The sequence below is a fragment of the Prionailurus bengalensis genome, chromosome A2 (genome assembly GCF_016509475.1).
Source record: "Prionailurus bengalensis isolate Pbe53 chromosome A2, Fcat_Pben_1.1_paternal_pri, whole genome shotgun sequence".
Lineage (NCBI taxonomy): Eukaryota > Metazoa > Chordata > Mammalia > Carnivora > Felidae > Prionailurus > Prionailurus bengalensis.
Window position 1 is genome coordinate 17,156,720 of NC_057348.1, and position 18,384 is coordinate 17,175,103.

Consider the following 18,384-nt stretch of genomic DNA (forward strand, 5'->3'; position numbering starts at 1 on the left):
TTCTGTGTCCCCCTCTCTCTCTCTGCCCCTCCCCCGTTCATGCTCTGTCTCTCTCTGTCTCAAAAATAAATAAACGTTAAAAAAAATTTAAAAAAAGATGCTAACTTACAATCCATGCCCAGGTGAGTCTGGCCGCCTCGATGGTACTCGTGCGGCTTCGCGTCAGACAATACTCACAATACTCATGCGGCTAGCTTCCCACCCATTTCTGACGTGAACCTGCCCCATGTATGCATGTCTCTCCATGTACGTTGCCTGCAGCCCTGTGACAAGCTCCTGGCCCTGAACTGAATTTGCTTGTCAGAGGTTTTCTGGAAACCCCACACCAGTACATAGTCCTCCAGGTCTGTGTTCTGGGCATTCAGAGAACTCCCACAGTGGCACCGGCCTTCCTGCCGTGCTTTTCCTGCAGGGCCATCTGGGGGTTACAGGCACACCTCATTTTTATTACGCTTTGCAGACACTGCCGTTTCTTTTCATTGAAAATTTAAATTTTTTAAATTTAATTTTTTTTTTTAAATGTTGGTTTATTTTTGAGAGAGAGAGACAGACTGCGAGCAGGGGAGGGGCAGAGAGAGAGGGAGAGAGAGAATCTGAAGCAGGCTCCAGGCTCTGAGCTGAGCACAGAGCCCGATGAGGGGCTCGAACTCATGAAGGGTGAGATCATGACCTGAGCCGAAGTGGGAAGCTTAACCGACTGAGCCACCCAGGCGCCCCAAAATGTTATTACGCTGAAGGTCCGTGGTAACCCTGCAGCAGGCAAGTCTGTGGGTGCCATTTTTCCAGCAGCAACTGCTCACCTCATGTCTCTGTGTCACATTTTGGTGATTCTCGCAATATTTCAAACTTTTTCATTATTATTATTTTTGTTATGTGATCTGCCATCAGTGATTATGACTCAGTGAAAGCTCAGGTAGTGATTAGCATTTTTTGCAATAATGTATTTTTTAATTAATACGTACATCTTTTTAGACAACGTGCTATCACACACCTGCTAGATTACACGCTGTAACATCACTTCTATGTGCCCTGAGAAACCACAGAATTTGTCTGATTCGCTTTATCTTGACATTCACTTACTGCAGTGGTCTGCAATTGAACCCACAATACCTTGGAGATATGCCTATATACCCAGTGTGATTCAGCTGGCCTCAGTTCCTTCTTAGGCACTCCAAATAGCTATTGTAAGTGCTTGGAACTCTGCTGATCAAAGAGGTTGGGTGAACACCCAGGCAGGCTCACCGGTGGCCAGAAGGGTAGAGAATGTTGCTATCTGACCAGCTAGCTCAGACTTTTCTTGGTTTAACCACTTCCAAAATTGATGGTCATCATCATGCTGAAGGAACAGGACAGTCTCCACACAACTGTGGCGAGTCCTTGCCCATGCTGACTGCTACTGAGTTTGACCCATAACAGCACTAGGTCAGGGTAGTGACTGGTTGGACAGAAGGTAGGGAAAGGCTTCAGGCTTATGCAGGATACTATGGGTGTTCAAAAGTCCTGTGCCTAAACAAACCACTGTCTCCTCCCCCTGCTCCCAGACTCACTTAGCACTTTTTCAGAAGACTGGCTTGAATACAGCATTATAATACAGTTTCAAAGACCTCAGGAATGATTTATGGACAACAGGGGAACACACGTCCCCCATTCACAACTCCACAAGAATAAGAAGAAATGAACTTCATAGAGTGTGGAGGCAGATTTCAGGTACTTGATATTTTCTATTACTGCTGGGAGAGATTTAGAAAAAAACCTTTTCAAGAGCATAAATTTAGATGTGGTGAGATGGAAAGATCTCCATGATATATTAAGTATATGTATACACGTACACACACGTACACACACAGGCTTTAAGGAGAGGGAAGCGGGAGGGGGTAGAACTGCAATTTTCATTCCATGTACTTCTGCGTGGTGTGGGGAAAGACACTGGGCACGGAAGCTTGAGAGGTGGGCCTTTAAAGATCCTGGGTCGGGGCACCTGGGTGACTCAGTCGGTTAAGAGTCCGACTCTTGTTTGGCTCAGGTCATGATCTCACGGTTCGTGGGTTGGAGCCTCCTGTTGGGCTCTGGGCTGACAGAACGGGGCCTGCTTGGGATTCTCTATCTCCCTCTCTCTCTGCCCTCCCCAACTCATGCCCAAGTACACTCAAAATAAATAAATAAACTTAAAAAAAAAAAAAAAGTAAAGATCCTGGATAGAACAGACTTTGGATCACAGCAAGCCTGGAACAGGAGAGGATGGCCTGTGTTCACCCACCCTCTCACGAGGACAGGACTCACTTCCGTGCTGTTCAACATCCTGCTCCCCCCACCCCATCCTTGACATCAGACAGGCTTTGAGGGCAAACAGGGGCATCATGTGAGGAAAAGTAGATTTAGGGGTGTTTACAGATCTGGACATCTAAGCTGTGATGCCATGAAGGTGAGGGCCCAAATGAAGCCTGGCCCCTTGAGGGCTCATGGGATTTAGACAGATGAGAAAACCGACTTCAGGGCCGATAGGTGGGATACGGATATTCTAAAAATAAGGAACGTATGTATCCCACGATGCTATTAGACAAGCTAAGTACTTTCAACAAACAGCACAGGTGAGGCAGTGTCTAAACCAAGATGGAGCTATCCTAATCCACGTGTCTCCTCCAGAACTAGATCCTATTAAGCTTAGGGCTGCTGAAACCCTCTGCAGAAGGCCCGTCTGCCTTTGGCTTGCGGAAGTCACTCGTGGAGACGGAGCTGGCCCTCCATCTGGCCCAAGTCCTGGCAACTGCTCTGCGTCCCCCTTCCCGGCATTCCACCCCAGCCAAATGGACATCCTTCAGCCCAGGGGTAGTGTGGGTTCAGGCCCGCACCCCCACTTGTCCAGACACAAATCTCTCTCAGAAGGGGATGGGCAGTCAGTATTTTACCAAATACATGAAAGAAATCGAGCCTAGGAGTAAGAAAGATTTAAATTGGGGACGGGGAGGTCAGGGGAGGACTAAAGAACCCCATGGACAAGTCTAGTAATTACTAGACTGAAATCCTGGAAGGTCTGTCAAATCTCAGGAAGGCCAAGTTATATCCACGACCTTCGCTGACGGTGCAGCGTTTGCCGTGGGACTCGGGTGACTTCCCACACGCTGTGCTGCCCACACACTAGCCATTCCTCCCCTTTCCCCGATGCTCCTTTCGGGGGGCTGGCTGCTCAGCTCCAGGGCCCACGCACTCTCGGCCACTGGCTCCCTGGCTGCGGAACCCAGGCGAGGAGCCGCACGAGGCCACTGGAGCCGTGGCGGGGAGGGGAAGTGTCGCCGGCACAGACACCAGCAGCGGCTCCTTCCCAGATGTTGTCTGAAATCATTCAGAGTGTGGCCTGTAGAGATTGCTGGAGATGGGTGGGGAAAATGACCCACTCAGTCCACTTCACTTATGTAAAAGAAATAACCCCTCTATTAAGATAAGTAGGACTCTCCAAAATTTTCGGAGCCTTCAATACCAAGGGCATTTGAGGGGTGAGGGGAAGGAGGTGGCAGAGACTACATGGGCGGGTGTGACTTGGAGGCGCCTGGTTCCCCCTCCCAGCTCGCCTGGAGATCTCCCGGCTTTCATCCTGCTGCTAGCATCACTGGTAAGCAGCCAATATGGCGGCTGAGCAACAGACAGAGCTTCGCGCCATAATAAAGTGGCAACGGTCTTAACTGCCAGTGCCTGCAAGACCTTCAGTATGACCAAGTCTGACTTTTGGGCTAGGTGGAGAGAGTTAAGAGATGAAGGTAGAAAATCCACAAGTACACACCCTGCTGGACGGGACAGGCGTCCCCTCTCATGCTCAGGGCTTTGGCAGAGAGGACACGATGTCCCCTGGGACACAAGTTGAGGGAAAGATGCCAGGTGGGAATGACCTTCGAGATCCAAGAGGTGACAGAGACCTCCAGAACCTCATCTTGCCGCCACTTCACTGAGAGATGTCCTGAGCACTGCCCAGAAAACCCCACGGCCCTTCTCAGCAGAGTCCACCATAGCTGCCCAGTCCCTGCTCCACTCCGTTTTTAAGGCTTGCCATGTTCTGAGTTCAAGGTCAGTGGGAACGTTCATGGACAAATGCTGTCCCTTCCACAAAGTTGGGTCAGCCAAGAAGAACTGGAAACCTCCGTATTGGCTCATGTGACCAAGACCTCCGAGAAAAGCTAATTCCTTCCTCTCCCTCTTTGGGAAGAGGGAAGGAGTCTTTCTACACTTGGGGTGACAGAAAATGTATGTGTGAGAAACTTTCCTAAAACACTTGCACTCTGCGGACAATGTATACCCTGACTGGAGGAACCATCGTTCAGGTCTGACCTGCCCCACATGTATGAGATGGCAGATCAGACAACAGAACCAGAAGACCTTGCAGCAGGCCATCAGTCACCAGTATTCCACAGATGACTGAATGCATACTACCGCGAGGCGCTGGGCTAGGTGGGAAGGGGGTATACGCACAGGCCTATATCCTGTGAGCTGATGAATGTGTTTATCAAGACTAAAGTTTATAAGACATCTTGTTTCCTTGGTTATTATGTCCATCTTGAACTTATTAATATCTTGATGCATACCAAGTAAAATAATATCTGTTGTTTCTCTACCCTTTATATCAAAGACTTCAAAAAATTATCCTAAACTAACCTCTTTCATTTCTTATTTAAAGGACCTCTTTGCTCCTCCTCCACCAGGCCAAGTTCTTCTTTCCTGGGGTTTGGTGAACAAGGTCCCATTTACTATTCTTCTCTCTTTTCCTTCTGGGGGCTACACTTTACCCATCTATAAAAGGAAAACAACGATCTAGATCTGTGCTGTCCCATACGGTAGCACGAGCCATGTGCCGAATTCCTGGACTTGGCTGTGACACGATCTGGAGCTTGGATGGTTTCCGCTTTATTTATGAAAGTCTCTCTGACAGTATCCAGTACTTAACTGGTTGTCTGGTCCAGATAACACACTAAGCCAGGATCTTTAGAAACTGGTCTATTGGGACCTTCTATTGGGTTTCAACTGACATTTACGAGCCCATCTTCCTAAGAAGAGAACTTACCCCCAGACTCATGCTTCCAGCAGTGTTCTGTGCTTATCTTACCCTCACCAGTGGATATATGCCTGCCAGTTTTAGGGTGCTTAAACAATATAAAGGACACTGTTTTCCTAGCCATCCAGAGGTTTCTGCGCTCATCCCAAAGAGCAACTACCATTCACTCCAGTGCCTGCCAGGAAATTCCCTCTCAATGAAAGCAGAGTGTTTCTTCTTGATACAGAAAGTAGAGAGACAAGGAGAAAGACCAATCAGACTTCTAAAGTCTAGACGAAGCTAAAAATCAGGAGTCCTCCTAGACAAAGAGCTTCCATACTACCTGTAACTCTGCTCATCAAGGAAGTGACACGCCATCCTGCCCCCAGTCCCACAATCCCGGTCCCAGCAGGTCACCCTGAGCTGACCTCCAGAGCTGTGGGGAGGGGTTCCACACTCACTTGGAAATAGATCAGAGACAGGGTAGGGGCCGGGTGTGCATTAGCTTGAGGGGAGTTGTGGGGGGAAGACGAGTTACCTGACAGACAAGTTACCACAGAGAGCCAAGGTGAGGGCAGGGGGGAAGGAGGTACGGGGAGTGTCTCCAAGCTTCCTTACGTTTGGGTGAGAGCCTTCGGCAATGGTGGAGAGGGAGAAGTTATCGTTGTGGAGCTCAGACGGGGTCCGGAATTTGCTGGTTAGGACAGAAGAGAGCAGGGAAAATGTGAGTGAAGTGATCACGGCCAAACCTGACGAGAGCTTCCTGGGTCAAATACTATATTTCATCAAATGCCACGGGCCGTAATAAGATGTGCCATTACTTGCTGGGCCGCTGAGAAAAAAACTTCTACCATTTAAACTGTGATCCAATACTTTCTTATCACCTAGAGCGTTTATTATATACTGGAAGTAGCTCATTGTGACATTAGATAAAGAACTGATGGTGATATGAACAGCTCTGGCCAGGATCGCGAACGCCAGGCACTTACAACTACATCATGACTGCATCTGGCCAACAGTGGTTATAAGATACAAGCGACCAATTTCAGACATGTGAATATGGGGGCGGGGGCGATGTGTATCTTAGAGTCAGTACAGCACAGCAGTATCCGTCGTGCTATGTGTGGTGTTATCAGAGTGGTAACCGGCCCTGGGAAAGAGGGTGACAGCGTTTGAGCTGAAGGGGCACGGGGGCCATGCTCTGTACAAAATGTGTAGCCTGCTAGGGGAGGAAGGCTGAGAACGGGCCCTGTCTCTGGCTGCTGCCCCCCTGGCAGTTGCCCCTTCTCTCCCCCACCCTCCTCAGCAGCTATCCTGATAGGTGGTCGCACCCTCTCCCTCTGCTCCCCTCTGCTGCAGCCGTCCTGGGTGCAGGCATGGGGAAACAAGGGTCCTGGCTTGTGATCACACGCACAGATACGGCCCCGCCTTAGTGCACAGGCACAATGGGGAGATCCCTTCTGCCCCAGGATGGTGAGCTGAAAGGCCAGCGAGTGCACGTTGCAGGAGTTTACCCAGCAAAGGAGCAACAACAGATGGTGTTTGTCCTTTTCCCAGGACCCAGGGAAAGTCCTTCAGTCACATTCTCTGGAGGGGGTCTCAGGTCAGGGGGGAGGGGATAAGGGGGCAACAGGGTAAAAGGGAGGTTGGGGACAGTTCTGCATAAATTTTCTCACGGGCCCCCAGGCGGCTGAACTGCCACCTCCTCCTTTTCTGACTCCAGTGACACTTTAGGACATTCTTTGGCTCAGTGCTAAGAGTGATTCTCTCAGCATATAAGGTCACGTCCAAGTGTTGAAGGCACGGATGTAAAGGCAAATGCGTGCTGACTGTCACAAGCACACAGCAGCCACTCCTCTGCTGAGAGAGAAGCTGACGCGAGACTCTATTCCCATCTGGCCCTTAAAATCCACAGCAGAAGTTAAGCCTAGCCCCTCCCACGCCCAATATTCTACTTAGGAGAGGTAAGGTGGATTTCCCTAAATTCCTTGCACTTTTGTTCGGACCAAGGGTTGACAAGTTTTCAACAGCAATGCACTGCCAAGCCCCTTCTATTCCATGTTCGTGGAGGAAGAACCCGTACCGAGTGACAGCAGGTCTGAGGGAGCTGGGGTTCCTTCCTGTAGATGTGTGAGTGGAATCCTCACACCGGCCATGACAGACAAAGCCCTGGGAAACAGGTACAGTCAGCCAGTGGTGGGCTGAGCATAGTGACCTACACGGGGGACCACAGCCAGGTGCACTGGTGGCCTTTTCTTTAAGCACCATCTATCCCCGGGGTGGGGGGTGTCGGGAATAGTGCCAGACAGCGGCAGAGGGGCCACGGGGTCTTGGGCTCTACGGCAATGCCAGCACATCCCGCACAGGAATGGATACACTTGGATGAGTGTTTGGTGTGAAAAACACAACTAGGGATGTAGAGCAGGTGCCCAGGCCCCTCGTGACGATGTCCCTGGAGCAGGTGGAGGGGCGCGGACGTAGGGTCAGGTGGGGCGGGCCCACACAGACTCACTTGGTCCTACGCAGCTTGGTATTCTCTGTCTTGAGCAGATATAGCTTCTTGGCGAAGAACACTGTCATCATGAAGAGCAGGAGCAGTACAAGGGCGGCTGAGCCGACGGCCACGCACATCACCTGGAAGTCGGTGATGATGGACTCGCAGCGCATCCCCTTGTGCCAGATGTAGTCCTGTGTGTTGCACCTGTGGCGGCGACAGACAGAGACTGAGATGACAGGCAGGCAGCCGTGGCCACAGCGAGGGCCTGGTCCCTGAGCCCCATACTCACCTCAACAGCCCATTCCTGGGACTGTGTTGAGGAAGTGTGATGTCCCCGATCTGTGCAGGCCTCAGAGCTGAGACTCTGTACAACCACCCCATGAGGTGACGGGCACTGAGGAGGGCACTTGTTGGGATGAGCACTGGGTGTTGTATGTTAGAGATGAATCACTGGCTTCTACTCCTAAAACCAGTACTACACTGTATGTTAACTAACTTGAATTTAAGTAAATCTTAAACAGACGTCCCATGAAGTGGGCAGAGCAGCGCTAAGGTCCATGATATAAACAAGGCAACCAGGGCACTGAGAAACTGAGTGAACTGGTCATTCCCATGAGTATGAAGCGACTGCGGAGGGCGGGAACCCTGGCTTTCCCCCTCGCAGCCTCAATGACAATCACAGGATTCTCTCAGCTCCCCCTGCCCTTGGCTCTGGGTGAAAGACAAGATAATAGGATCTCTGGCTCCAAAAGCAGTCAATCCACTCTGCACGTGAGAACCTATCTTGCTGTTCTGCAGTCCCATCTAGTTCACCAGGCTATCCAGACGCCAAAATGTAAGGAAGTGACAGACAAGGACGAACACAAAGATGGATGTACATTCCCCTCCTATCGCAGCCCCCCAAATTCTGCCCCTAAAGCTTCGTATCCTATTACCATGAGAAATGTCAGGAAAGCACAGTGAGAATCAACCCTCTGGGTGGGTTTTAGTCCTTTTGTTGAGTGACTTTCTCTTGCCCTTGGGGACATTCCCAGGCTCCAACTCTTCCAATGACATTGCTGTTTCCATGGGAACCAGGCTGCTTCAAAGAGGAAAGATGTGGAAGGATACAGAAGCAGGCAAATGAGGGAGGACATGAACCTCAGGGTGAATGACAGACAAGAGAAAAGGGGTCCAGGAATGGGGAAATTAAGCATTGGAGAACTGGGCTCCTCCACCTCCGGAATAGGGTGGGGAGATGTAACTTAACAGGAAATTCTTTCTTTTCCAACTGACCCTCTGCAGTCCAGGGAGGCTATGTGTCTGGGGAGGGCGGGGAAAGAAGATCCTGCTAACTTGCTGCTCTGGAGAAGTTCTGCTGTAGCTCCGATCATTTCCCTGCAGTGGGCCAGGGCGGCGGAGACAAAGGCATGCTGCAGTCTGCAACTGAGGGCTTGGCAGTCTCCTGTGAGTGGAATGCAAAACAGTTTCCAGGCCACAGCCGAGACTGGTTGTGCACAGTGGGAGGAGGAGGCTCTGGGGGAGGTGGGGGGAGGCCGGAGAGTGACCCCGGGATGGAAGGTGAGCAAGCGGGGGGGGGGGGGGGGGCTGAGGGGGTGGGGAAGGTGGGCGAGGGGAGACTTATGGAAAAGCCCTTCTGAGGCAGGACCCACTGGAGGGTCCCTGGTCAGCACACCCACACAGCTTACTAAGGACAAGCTTAATTTCTCACTGGGGCGTCCCAAGAGCTCCAGGAGGTTCTGGGACCTTTTCTAGCTCTCCAGAAGCAGCAAGGACCCTACATTTCATACTGTGATAGGAAAAGACTACTTTGAAGGTGAAAATGTGGGCCTCCGATAGGATGGAAGATAATGATTTCACTGCTCCCAGGCTAAAATCATCACTGTAGTTCCCCTAACGAAAGCTTGAGGAGCAAAATCACAGGGTTTCCACATATTTCTGGTAGCCCTTAACCAACAGGCAAGGTCTTGTTGCCATAATTTCTTGATCATGGTTCCTTTTAGCAATGACTGGACTACTCCAATCAGAACCGTGTGGGCACATCCTATATGACTGACCCTAATCATCTCACGATCATTTATATGAAAGAAGGAACTAGAAGTCAAGCTTTAATGCCAAAGGCACAACATTCATGCCTTCTACATGTTATTCGTCTATCAGAACATCAAGACCTACAGAATTTGAATTCTTTACACACCTCCAAAAAAAAAAAAAACCAAGAAAGAGAAACATCAGGAATGACATTTAAAGAGACCCCCAGCTTACAGAAATTCTCCTCCTAGGACCAATGGAAACAGGTACCAGAGGAATCTGGGGGTTCTACTCTACTTCTAGGGCCTGTAGAGGATGGAGACAAGGAAACTATCCACATCACCCCTGACTTGTGATTCTTCCACAAAAAGCCAGTGAGCTCTCACGCCATGACGGCAGGTGTATGAGGTATTCCTGAGGTGGCATGGGATGGTGGCTACAGTCTATGTCCTTAGAGACACTAACCTCTCTGGGTCTTCAAAACATTCTGCACTGGGTATCCCAAGGAAGACAAAAATCAAGGTAGAAGGGAAAAATCCACTACCCCAAATTAAGAGACCCTACCACATCTGATATGCCAGGAAAGATACTTTGTTTGACTTGACCTTTTTGAATGGCTGCTTTTGGGGTCTGCTCCCAATGAGAAGGTCCTCACTCTGACTTTACATGCCCACCTCCCTACACATGCCTTGCAGGGAGATAGGGTCTTCCTCTAGCCGCACACATGGCTCAGGGGGAGTGCTCCGCAGCCATCTTTCTTCCCGAGTAGGCTTATAAGCCTACTTTTTCTGCTAGCATAGCCGGAACTCTCCAACGAACCACCTGAAGCCAGTAAAGACCTCTTTCCAAAACCCTTAGAGAAGTCCCCTCCCTTTGCCTTTGTAAAGCTTAGTGGTTTGGTAAAGAAAACACGCTTGGAGGAAATACAAAATCTTACTTCTGAGGAATCTCTCCTTGTGATGAGATCACAGGAAGTACATTTAAGAAGTAGTTCCCCATAGAAGATATCTGAGTGAACGTCTCTTGATCCTCTTGGCCTGGGAACACACAACCTCTTGGAAGTTGTGCCTATCACATCCCCCTCTTTGCTGAGTCTGCCTCACAAACACTCTTCAGGAGTTTTTTTACAAGCCTCTGTGCACCTGCCTGCCACACCCTTACCTGCAGAAGGCCCCTATGTTCTCCACCAGGTAGCACTGGCCGCCATTGTGACAGTAACTTGGAAAGAGGTCGCACACTGACCGGCAGGAGCCATTATGTCGCACAAAGCCGCTGCGGCACTCAGTGCCATTCTCGCTTGGGGTCAGGTCCCTGCCTGGCTCTCCAGGGCGGGGCCTGAGGGCGATGCTGCTGCCAGGGACCATCCCCAGAGTATGCTGTGGGGGGACAGCATGCCACCGACTGGTAGGCTGGCCAGTCCCGGGCCCCAGACCAGGCTTCTCGGTAGGCACCAGAAGGTCACTTTCATCTTCCAGGTCTCCACCTCCCGCTGCATCCTTGTCATCCTCCTCTTCCTCCTCCTCTTCATCAAGGTCATCATAGAAGGATGTGGTGGGGTAGAAGTCAGATTCATCAAAGGGGGTGAAGTCATCGTATAAGTCAAGCAGGCTCCAGGAAGGGGTCTCTCCCCCAGTATCAGGGTGGTGCTCTGAGGTTCCTGGCGACCCTGGGAAGCTCTCCAGGTCGGCACCACGGCCCTCACCATCCAATCCTTCGAAGTAGTCGATGTCAATTATATCTGACGCTGGCTGGGGCTCCATTGTGCCCTGAAAGGGGAATGTGGGCTCTGGCCCTTGAGGGTCATGTGTGCTGCCTCCCAGGTTCAACCAAACCTCCAAGGGACTCTCCTTGGGGTGTTCTGGGCCGGGGCTCAGCATGTCGCCAGGTGTGGGGGAGGGTGGTCTGCTGGCCTCTGTAGCCTTGGGGATGGAGGGGGCCATCGATGACTGTCCCAGGGCCTCCTTGGGAGCCGGGAGCGTGGCTGGAAGGGCCTGGGTGTCGCCGCTGCCGGCCTCTGCGGTCACTCCACCCAGGCCAGGGCTGTCAGCCTCCAGCCAGGGTGCGCCGGTCACCGCTGCCGACGCCTCCAGCACCTCCTCTGGCCCGACACTAGGCCCCATCATGGCCTGCTCACCGCCAGGTGCGGTCCACGAGGTCTCGTCTTCCTCAGCTGCTGGTGGGCCGGCCTTCTCCCTCGTTTCGTTGGCAGTCGGCTCCCTCGCCAGGATGCTCTTCACCTGCTCGTGGGCCTCGACGGCGCTGCCAGCCTCACGGGCTGTGGACGGGAGGTAGGGGGCGCGGCGTCAGGGCCCCGCCCCCCGCCCACCCGAAGAGACCAATTCAAGGTTTCCCAAGGGCCCGCCCCCACCCCGCCCGGGACCTTTTCTCGCTCAGGCCCCGCCCCTCGGCCATCATACCCCGCCCCCGACAAGCCCGCAGTGTAACCGCGGCGGCTCCCACCTCCCGCCCAAGGCGGAGGTTTTACCCTCCGGGCTCCACCTCACCTCCAGACCCCGCCCTAAAGTCGCACCCTCAGGGTCCCGCCCCACGCCAGGCCCCGCCCCAACTCTCATCCTCATGGCCCCATCACCTCAAGGTCCCGCCCCGAAGTCTCACCCTCAGGCCCCTCCCACCCAGGCCCCTCCCCCAACCGGCACCTCTGTCCGAACACCCGGGCCGGGGCCGCCCCCAACCCCTCGGCCTCCGCCAAGTATCCCACCTCTTCGCGCGCCCCTTCCCCCGCCCCGGTCGCGGGCAAGGAGCTGCCCCGCCCCCTTGCCACAGCTCGCTAACTCCGCCTGTACCCGAGGCCAGCGGGACCCTGGCCCAGGGTGGGGCTCGAGGGCCGCGGGGGTCCTGGTCGCAGTCGGTACCTACCCGGCGCGGCCCGGGCGGCGAGGACCAGCGCGGCCCCCAGAAGCAGCAGCAGAGGCGGCGGCCCCCGGCCCGGGCCCCCGCCCCCGGCTCGGCCCATGGCGCGGCGCCCCGACCGCTGTCCGCGGTCTGCCCGGCTGGCTGCGCCCTCGGCTCACCGGCCGCCGCGCCTCCCGCCCGCGCTGCGGCCGTCTCAGCCCACGATGGGCAGCGCGAGAAGCCGCATGCCGCCGCCGCCGCCGTCCGCCGCTGTCCCCGGAGCGCCGCGCCTCCCCGCCTCCCCGCGCCGCCGCTGCCGCGCTCAGCGCCGCCCCCACCCCGCCCGCCGCGCCCGCCCCGCCGCACGTAGCTCTGACGCCCGCCCGCTCGATCCGCCTGCCGGGGACAGACAGACCCCCGGCTCGGGACGCCGAGACAAACGGACGTGGAGTAGCGCGGGTGCGGAGCACAGCGCCGTGCGTGGCGTTAGCCGACAGGTGCACGGGCGGGAGACCTGTGGGGCGGGGCCCGCCCTCCCCGTGGAGAGCTGGCACGGGCCCCCCACCTGCGAGGAACCCACCCGCCACGCGGCGAGCACGGAGGCGGGGGCCCAGACACCCGCAAGCTTGGGGCGGGGCTCGGAAGGGCCGCAGGGGGCGGAAGCCCGAGCTGGAGCTGTGGAAATGAGCTGAGCCCGGGGTGCACGGAGCCTCTCAGATTTCTGCGCCAATGCCGTGTTCGGGGAGGGGAAGGGTCTCGGGGAGGTCTGCGGGTGTCCACGAGGGCGGGGCGGGCGCTGGCAGCGCCAGGCAAGGGGGCGAAGCCGACGGCCCGGGCTCTAATCGGATCAGACCTAATCCGTCCGTAGCCAAAGCCCATACCTTGCACAGCCAGGCCCGCCGCAACGCATCCCAGGGGCAGGGGGCAAGACCTTCCTCAGACTGCGACTACCCCACCTTCCTTCTTGCCTCTTCGGGGCAGCCTGGACAGCGGCCTTTAATCCTGGTCCCTTCCTCCCAGGATACATCACCGCCCATGTGCTCCAGGTCACCAAAGTTAAAGCTCCTGGACAGACCCAAATGGCCTAGATCATAGCCTATGGACGCGGGGGCACCAGGCCCAGCGTTAGAGTAGTCTGCGGGCCGTCCAAAGCTCAGTTCGGCCAGGGACCCCTCATCCCCAGAGCCCTGCTTGGCTGGAGAGTTGTGGCCTAGTTACCTAGTTTATTGCCCAAAGCAACCGTCTACCTCCTGATGTGTTAATGACCCGAATGATGACATTCAGGGTCAACTTTGGACGTGACACCCCTGGTATTTGAGACACTCCCATCTCTGTAACTAGGCAGCCACATAGATGGCTAAATTGGAGAATCTATCCCTTAATGTCCTAGCGTGTGGCTCTGGATGGGATTTCCTTGGTTCAAAGTGTGTTTCTCTCACTGGAACAACTACTGCAGCGGTCTGTTAAGCAGGCCTGGTGTTCCCTTCCTTCCAGGTCTGCCTGGCAAACTCCTTACCCCAGAAAGCTCAGTTCCTGTCACCTTTTGCCTCTGCGAACCTGTCACTGAATTGTCTACGATAATTCCCCACTGGATTGCAAGGCACTTTGCACAGGGTCAGGCACAGGGAGGCTCCCTGAGGTGTAGAAGCATAAACAAATGAATGGCAACCAGGTACTCCCACCCCAGAACCATAGGTCTGGAGCTTTCCGCAAAGGGGCTGACTTCCTGAGGCTCTTTCCACATGGCTTCTTGCTGCCTCTGGGGACAGGAAATACCAGTTTGGAACAACCACCTTCTCTGAGCAGAGGGTCAGGCTGGGCTTTGTACTTGTTGGTTGGCCACAGAGGCACTAATACAGCCTCCAACCCCATCTCGCTTCCTTTGTCTGTAGCTTATCCCTGTATCTTCTTTTTTGGCCTATGTACATGTTTTTAGGCGTTCCTCTGCTTCTCTGTGTCTCCTGGACTCTTGAGTGGTGGTTTGTCAGAGTGGAGGATATTGGTGGACACATCTATCTCCTCCTTCTTGAGGCCAGTCTGTGTGGGAAGGATGCCTCAAGGATGGGTCCCTTTGAGGTCTGGGGTATGACAACTACTCACGTGTTTTTCATAAGGTCTGAACGGGGCCATTCTTCCACTTCTTTGTTAAGACTCGAGCTACTTGTTTTTCGTTTTAAAATATTTTATTAAATATTTAAATATATTTTTATTTTCAATTAAAAATTTTTTTCAGTAGGCTCCACGCCCAGCCTGGGGTCTGAACTCACAACCCCAAGATCAAGAGTTGCATGCTCCACCAACTGAGCCAGGCAGACACCCCTTAAGTTCAATTTTTGAATTATAACGAGCATATGGTATAAAATGAAATATGGAAAGTCTCCTTCCTCAACAACCTTCTTCCCTTCCTGGGAGACAAATTTTAACCTTCTTCATTTTGGGATTTTAAATCAATGGTTGCCACTCACTTTCATTCTGATCCTCCCTAGCAGACCTCACCAGCAGTTTCAGAACTCAGCACAGCATACCTGGTTTGGTGACACCTCTGAGATGGATGGAAGCTCATCGTGCAATGGGGTGTGACACAGCAGGATTCGGCATCAGATCTGTGTGACCTTGGGAGAGTCAGTAACTCAACTCACATAATGTTGAAAGTGGTAAACATAGTGTCCAGTGAATGCAATGCTTTTTCTGGGCACAGTGGTTAAGACATAGGAGTGAAAGAAAAGGACAATTAGCTCTATCTAGAGCTTGTGCCCACGTCCATTCAAGTTTTTTGCATTTGGGCATCAGGGATGCTTTATGAAGATTCCATATACCTCGGAGGTTCCTATTGGGTTTGGCAACCTGCCTCCAGTACCAAAGCAGGCATAAGGCCCATTGCCATGGCTACAGCCTGCCTCCATGTGCACAGAAAGCCTCTAGCTTAACTAGGGGGCTGTCCAGGGCAGGAGCTGCTCTGGTTGCCATGGCTGGGACATACTTTCATCGGGACAGGATGCAGCATGGTTCCTCAGTAGTAACTACTGTCATTTTAGTTTTCCTAGTACTGTAATTTGTCTCGTTCTTCACCATCATGCTACAAATACCTTACCATTTTGCACATTTGCACACTGACACAGATTGGTAAGGCCAGGACTTATGCTAAGATCTTGATTTCAAACCTTTTCATTCTTGGTTCATTTCATAAGAGTGATCAGGATGCAGAGGTCAGGCCTCACTTGGCAGAATGGAAGCCCTGCCTCTCTTCCCAATCCCAACACCCACATCTGGGCATTGAAACATTAATGCTATGATTTCTTAACAGGGTAGAGTGTGACAATAATCCAGACTCATGTCCTAAGTCAGAGTCAGAAAGGGCCATCTAGCATGGCCTCTCCCCTGCCAGGAGAGTTCTGGGCTGCAGGGCAGTCAGCTCTGACCACTTTGGAGGATGGGGGGCTGGTAGTGGACCTTCTTGCACTATTACCAGGAAGAAGGGAAGAACCAAGGGCCAGGGACTTGAGTTATTTGCGCCGACAACCATCTCCTCACGCAGGAACTGGGTTCTTCTCAATTGTACAAGTATTGATCCTAGAAAAGCATGTGACAATTTAGAGGTGGGCATCTCGTCCAGGCAGGCAGTGGGTTTGCTGCAAGACTGCTGCAAAAGCCCCTGAATTTCATTACCCTAAAGCCAAGTCATTTGGGAGAAAGCCACACAGCACAAGCCAACACACCATCAGATATGGAGCAACTAGGCCTCTCCCAGCTGGCGACCTCTCCAAGTGCTTCTCAGGAACCCCACAGCTACTGTACAATAAGCAGACCAGAAAAAGGAATGCCAATCTGGATGGCCGTGGGAAATCCGTAAGTGGCAGGGCCAAATCAGCCATGGAAATCAGCTTGTGCAATGGCGTTATTACCATCCAATGTCACTGCTGCTTCCTAACTCCCTCAGGAACCATCTGGTGGTAGTGAGAGCACCTTAGGTGGGAGGTTGCCATAGAAGAGAGTGGGGGGTATTTTCTTTTCTCAGTTGTCTGAAGGTGGTGGTCACAGTGCTGTATTAAGGCATGGCTATTTTGCTGAAGTCTGCAAAGGCTATACCCTAAAGGTCTGTAGTGGAAGGGCCTCGAGAGGCCTCTGGGGACACAAGAGAATAAAGATGGCTCTAGTTCTTCAAGGCAGGAACAGGAAGAGGGGATCAGAAAAGGCTCTCCCTCCTTGGGGTCTCATGAGTTGGGAGAGCTAGCTCCAGCTGTTTTTGGAACCTCTGATTAAGCTGATTCACAGGACTCTCCCCCTTTAGTCACTACTGTCTCAGCTCTAGTTTCAAGTTCAGGGTCAAAGGTGCTTCCTAATAGGAGAGGTGGCAGGCCTAAAAACAAGCCACAGGGAAATGAAGTCCAGGGGGGCCATTCACAAGGAGACCCAACATCAGGGCTCCTGGGCTTCCATCCCATTCTGCAAGGTGACTTTCTTGGATGGACATAACCCATTAACAGGGGATCAAAGTACTTTGACCTCGTCCCCAAGAAGTCCTCCGTCAACAGGAACAACTGAAGTGCCATCATGTTCCAGAACGGTTGAACAGAAAGTAGCGGGGTTTCCATAAAGACATGTCAGGGCTGGCACTGCATATCCAGACAAAAGGGTGCTCTATTAGGATGAGGTCTTCCTGGAAAGATGAACCCTCCTCGGGTTACCACATCCAGCGGGACAGGACAGGACAGAAATTGTGAAAGCACATACAATTCACAGACTATTTACCTTACCCCCCAGAAAGCTCAATTACACCGTTTCTTTTTCTTCAGGAACACTTGGCACTCTCTAAAAAATCCTATTTCTTACTAGCTACTTTGGGTCTGGTATTCCTCCACCTCATAAGAGCATAAGCAGCCTGGAGTGCAGTGGCCTTGCCTACCTTATTCATAGTTATTATTTCATGGCATGCAAGGTCCAACGCCTGGCACATAACGCCTGCAAATGTTAACTGGGCTAATGGAGCTCATAGGATGGACTGCCAGGAACCGTAGAGATCTTGCTCTACCATACAGCCTTCCTAAGTAGTGGTTCTCAAAGGGTGGTCCTTTGACCAGGTGCATCAGGATCCCCTGGGAATATGTTAAAAACACAAAATTTCAGAACTCACTCCAGACTTACTGAATCAGTTCTGAGGGCGGGGCTCAGCTGCTTGCATGCGAAAATTCCTACCGGTGACCCTGATCCATACTGAGGTGGGAAAACTGCTGTCCTTAATCACATTTGGGGGAACCACACCACAGTAAGGATCTGAGGAGACTGAGAGAGATTGATTGTACATGTCCTGTTACGCTTTAAATAGAACTCACACTCAAGTTTATAAACCAGTCTTTAACTTGGATCAAGGATTAACCTCCTTCATCACCCTAGGGTAGCAATGGAACTCTGGGGGACCCCGCTGGCCTGAACACCCCTTACTGGAGGGAAGAGTTGGAACAGGTCCGAAAGCAAAGCACAACTGGCCCGGCACACTTCTGGGAGAAGCCGAACGTTCACCTCTCTGCAGACCCAGATTCCACTTTTTTTTGCCTCACTGGGTTCATAAGCATCTTGAAGGCAATGGCTTCTGTCTTCTGCACAGGGTTTGCATCTGTGGGTGCTCAAAGGCTGTCCTTAAAAGTGTATCAAGGTTCACAGAATTAACTGCCTTTAAGGCCTGCCTCCAACTCGAAGCTGTCTACACTGCATCCTGACATTCTCTAGCTTGCCAAAGCAAAACTACTCATTCTTCTCTTGGCAGGGTCAGGATGTTGGCCATACTCCTTTCTTCATTTTTACCATGGAAACAAACAGTGGGCAAGGCACATTTAACTGTGTACTCCTTAAGTGTCATGAAATGGTCAGTCAGGAGGCCCCGAATCACTGAACTTTAATTGCTGACCAGGACTGGGTGGGGCTGAATATTTAGGTTCTTCATAGGACACATGAAGAGACTGATGTGTGAATGCAGAGAATGGGACTAGAA

The 18,384-nt window shown here is 52.5% G+C and overlaps 1 protein-coding gene across 3 annotated transcripts in view; it reads right to left on the bottom strand.

The window, feature by feature from the left end:
- The window catches only part of CSPG5 (chondroitin sulfate proteoglycan 5), a 52,646-nt gene extending 40,007 nt beyond the window's left edge, over positions 1-12,639 (bottom strand). For 2 of the 3 annotated variants that reach the window (XM_043587285.1, XM_043587287.1), the window contains exons 1-4: positions 12,423-12,639; positions 10,707-11,820; positions 7,530-7,718; positions 5,636-5,711 (exon numbers count right to left, since the gene is read on the bottom strand). In XM_043587285.1, coding sequence (XP_043443220.1) covers positions 5,636-5,711; positions 7,530-7,718; positions 10,707-11,820; positions 12,423-12,519 — 1,476 coding nt within the window. In that variant the 5' untranslated portion in view covers positions 12,520-12,639. The remainder of the gene's footprint in view (positions 1-5,635; positions 5,712-7,529; positions 7,719-10,706; positions 11,821-12,422) is intronic. The other variant, XM_043587284.1, reaches the window with a different exon arrangement.
- Positions 12,640-18,384: the final 5,745 nt, after the last annotated feature.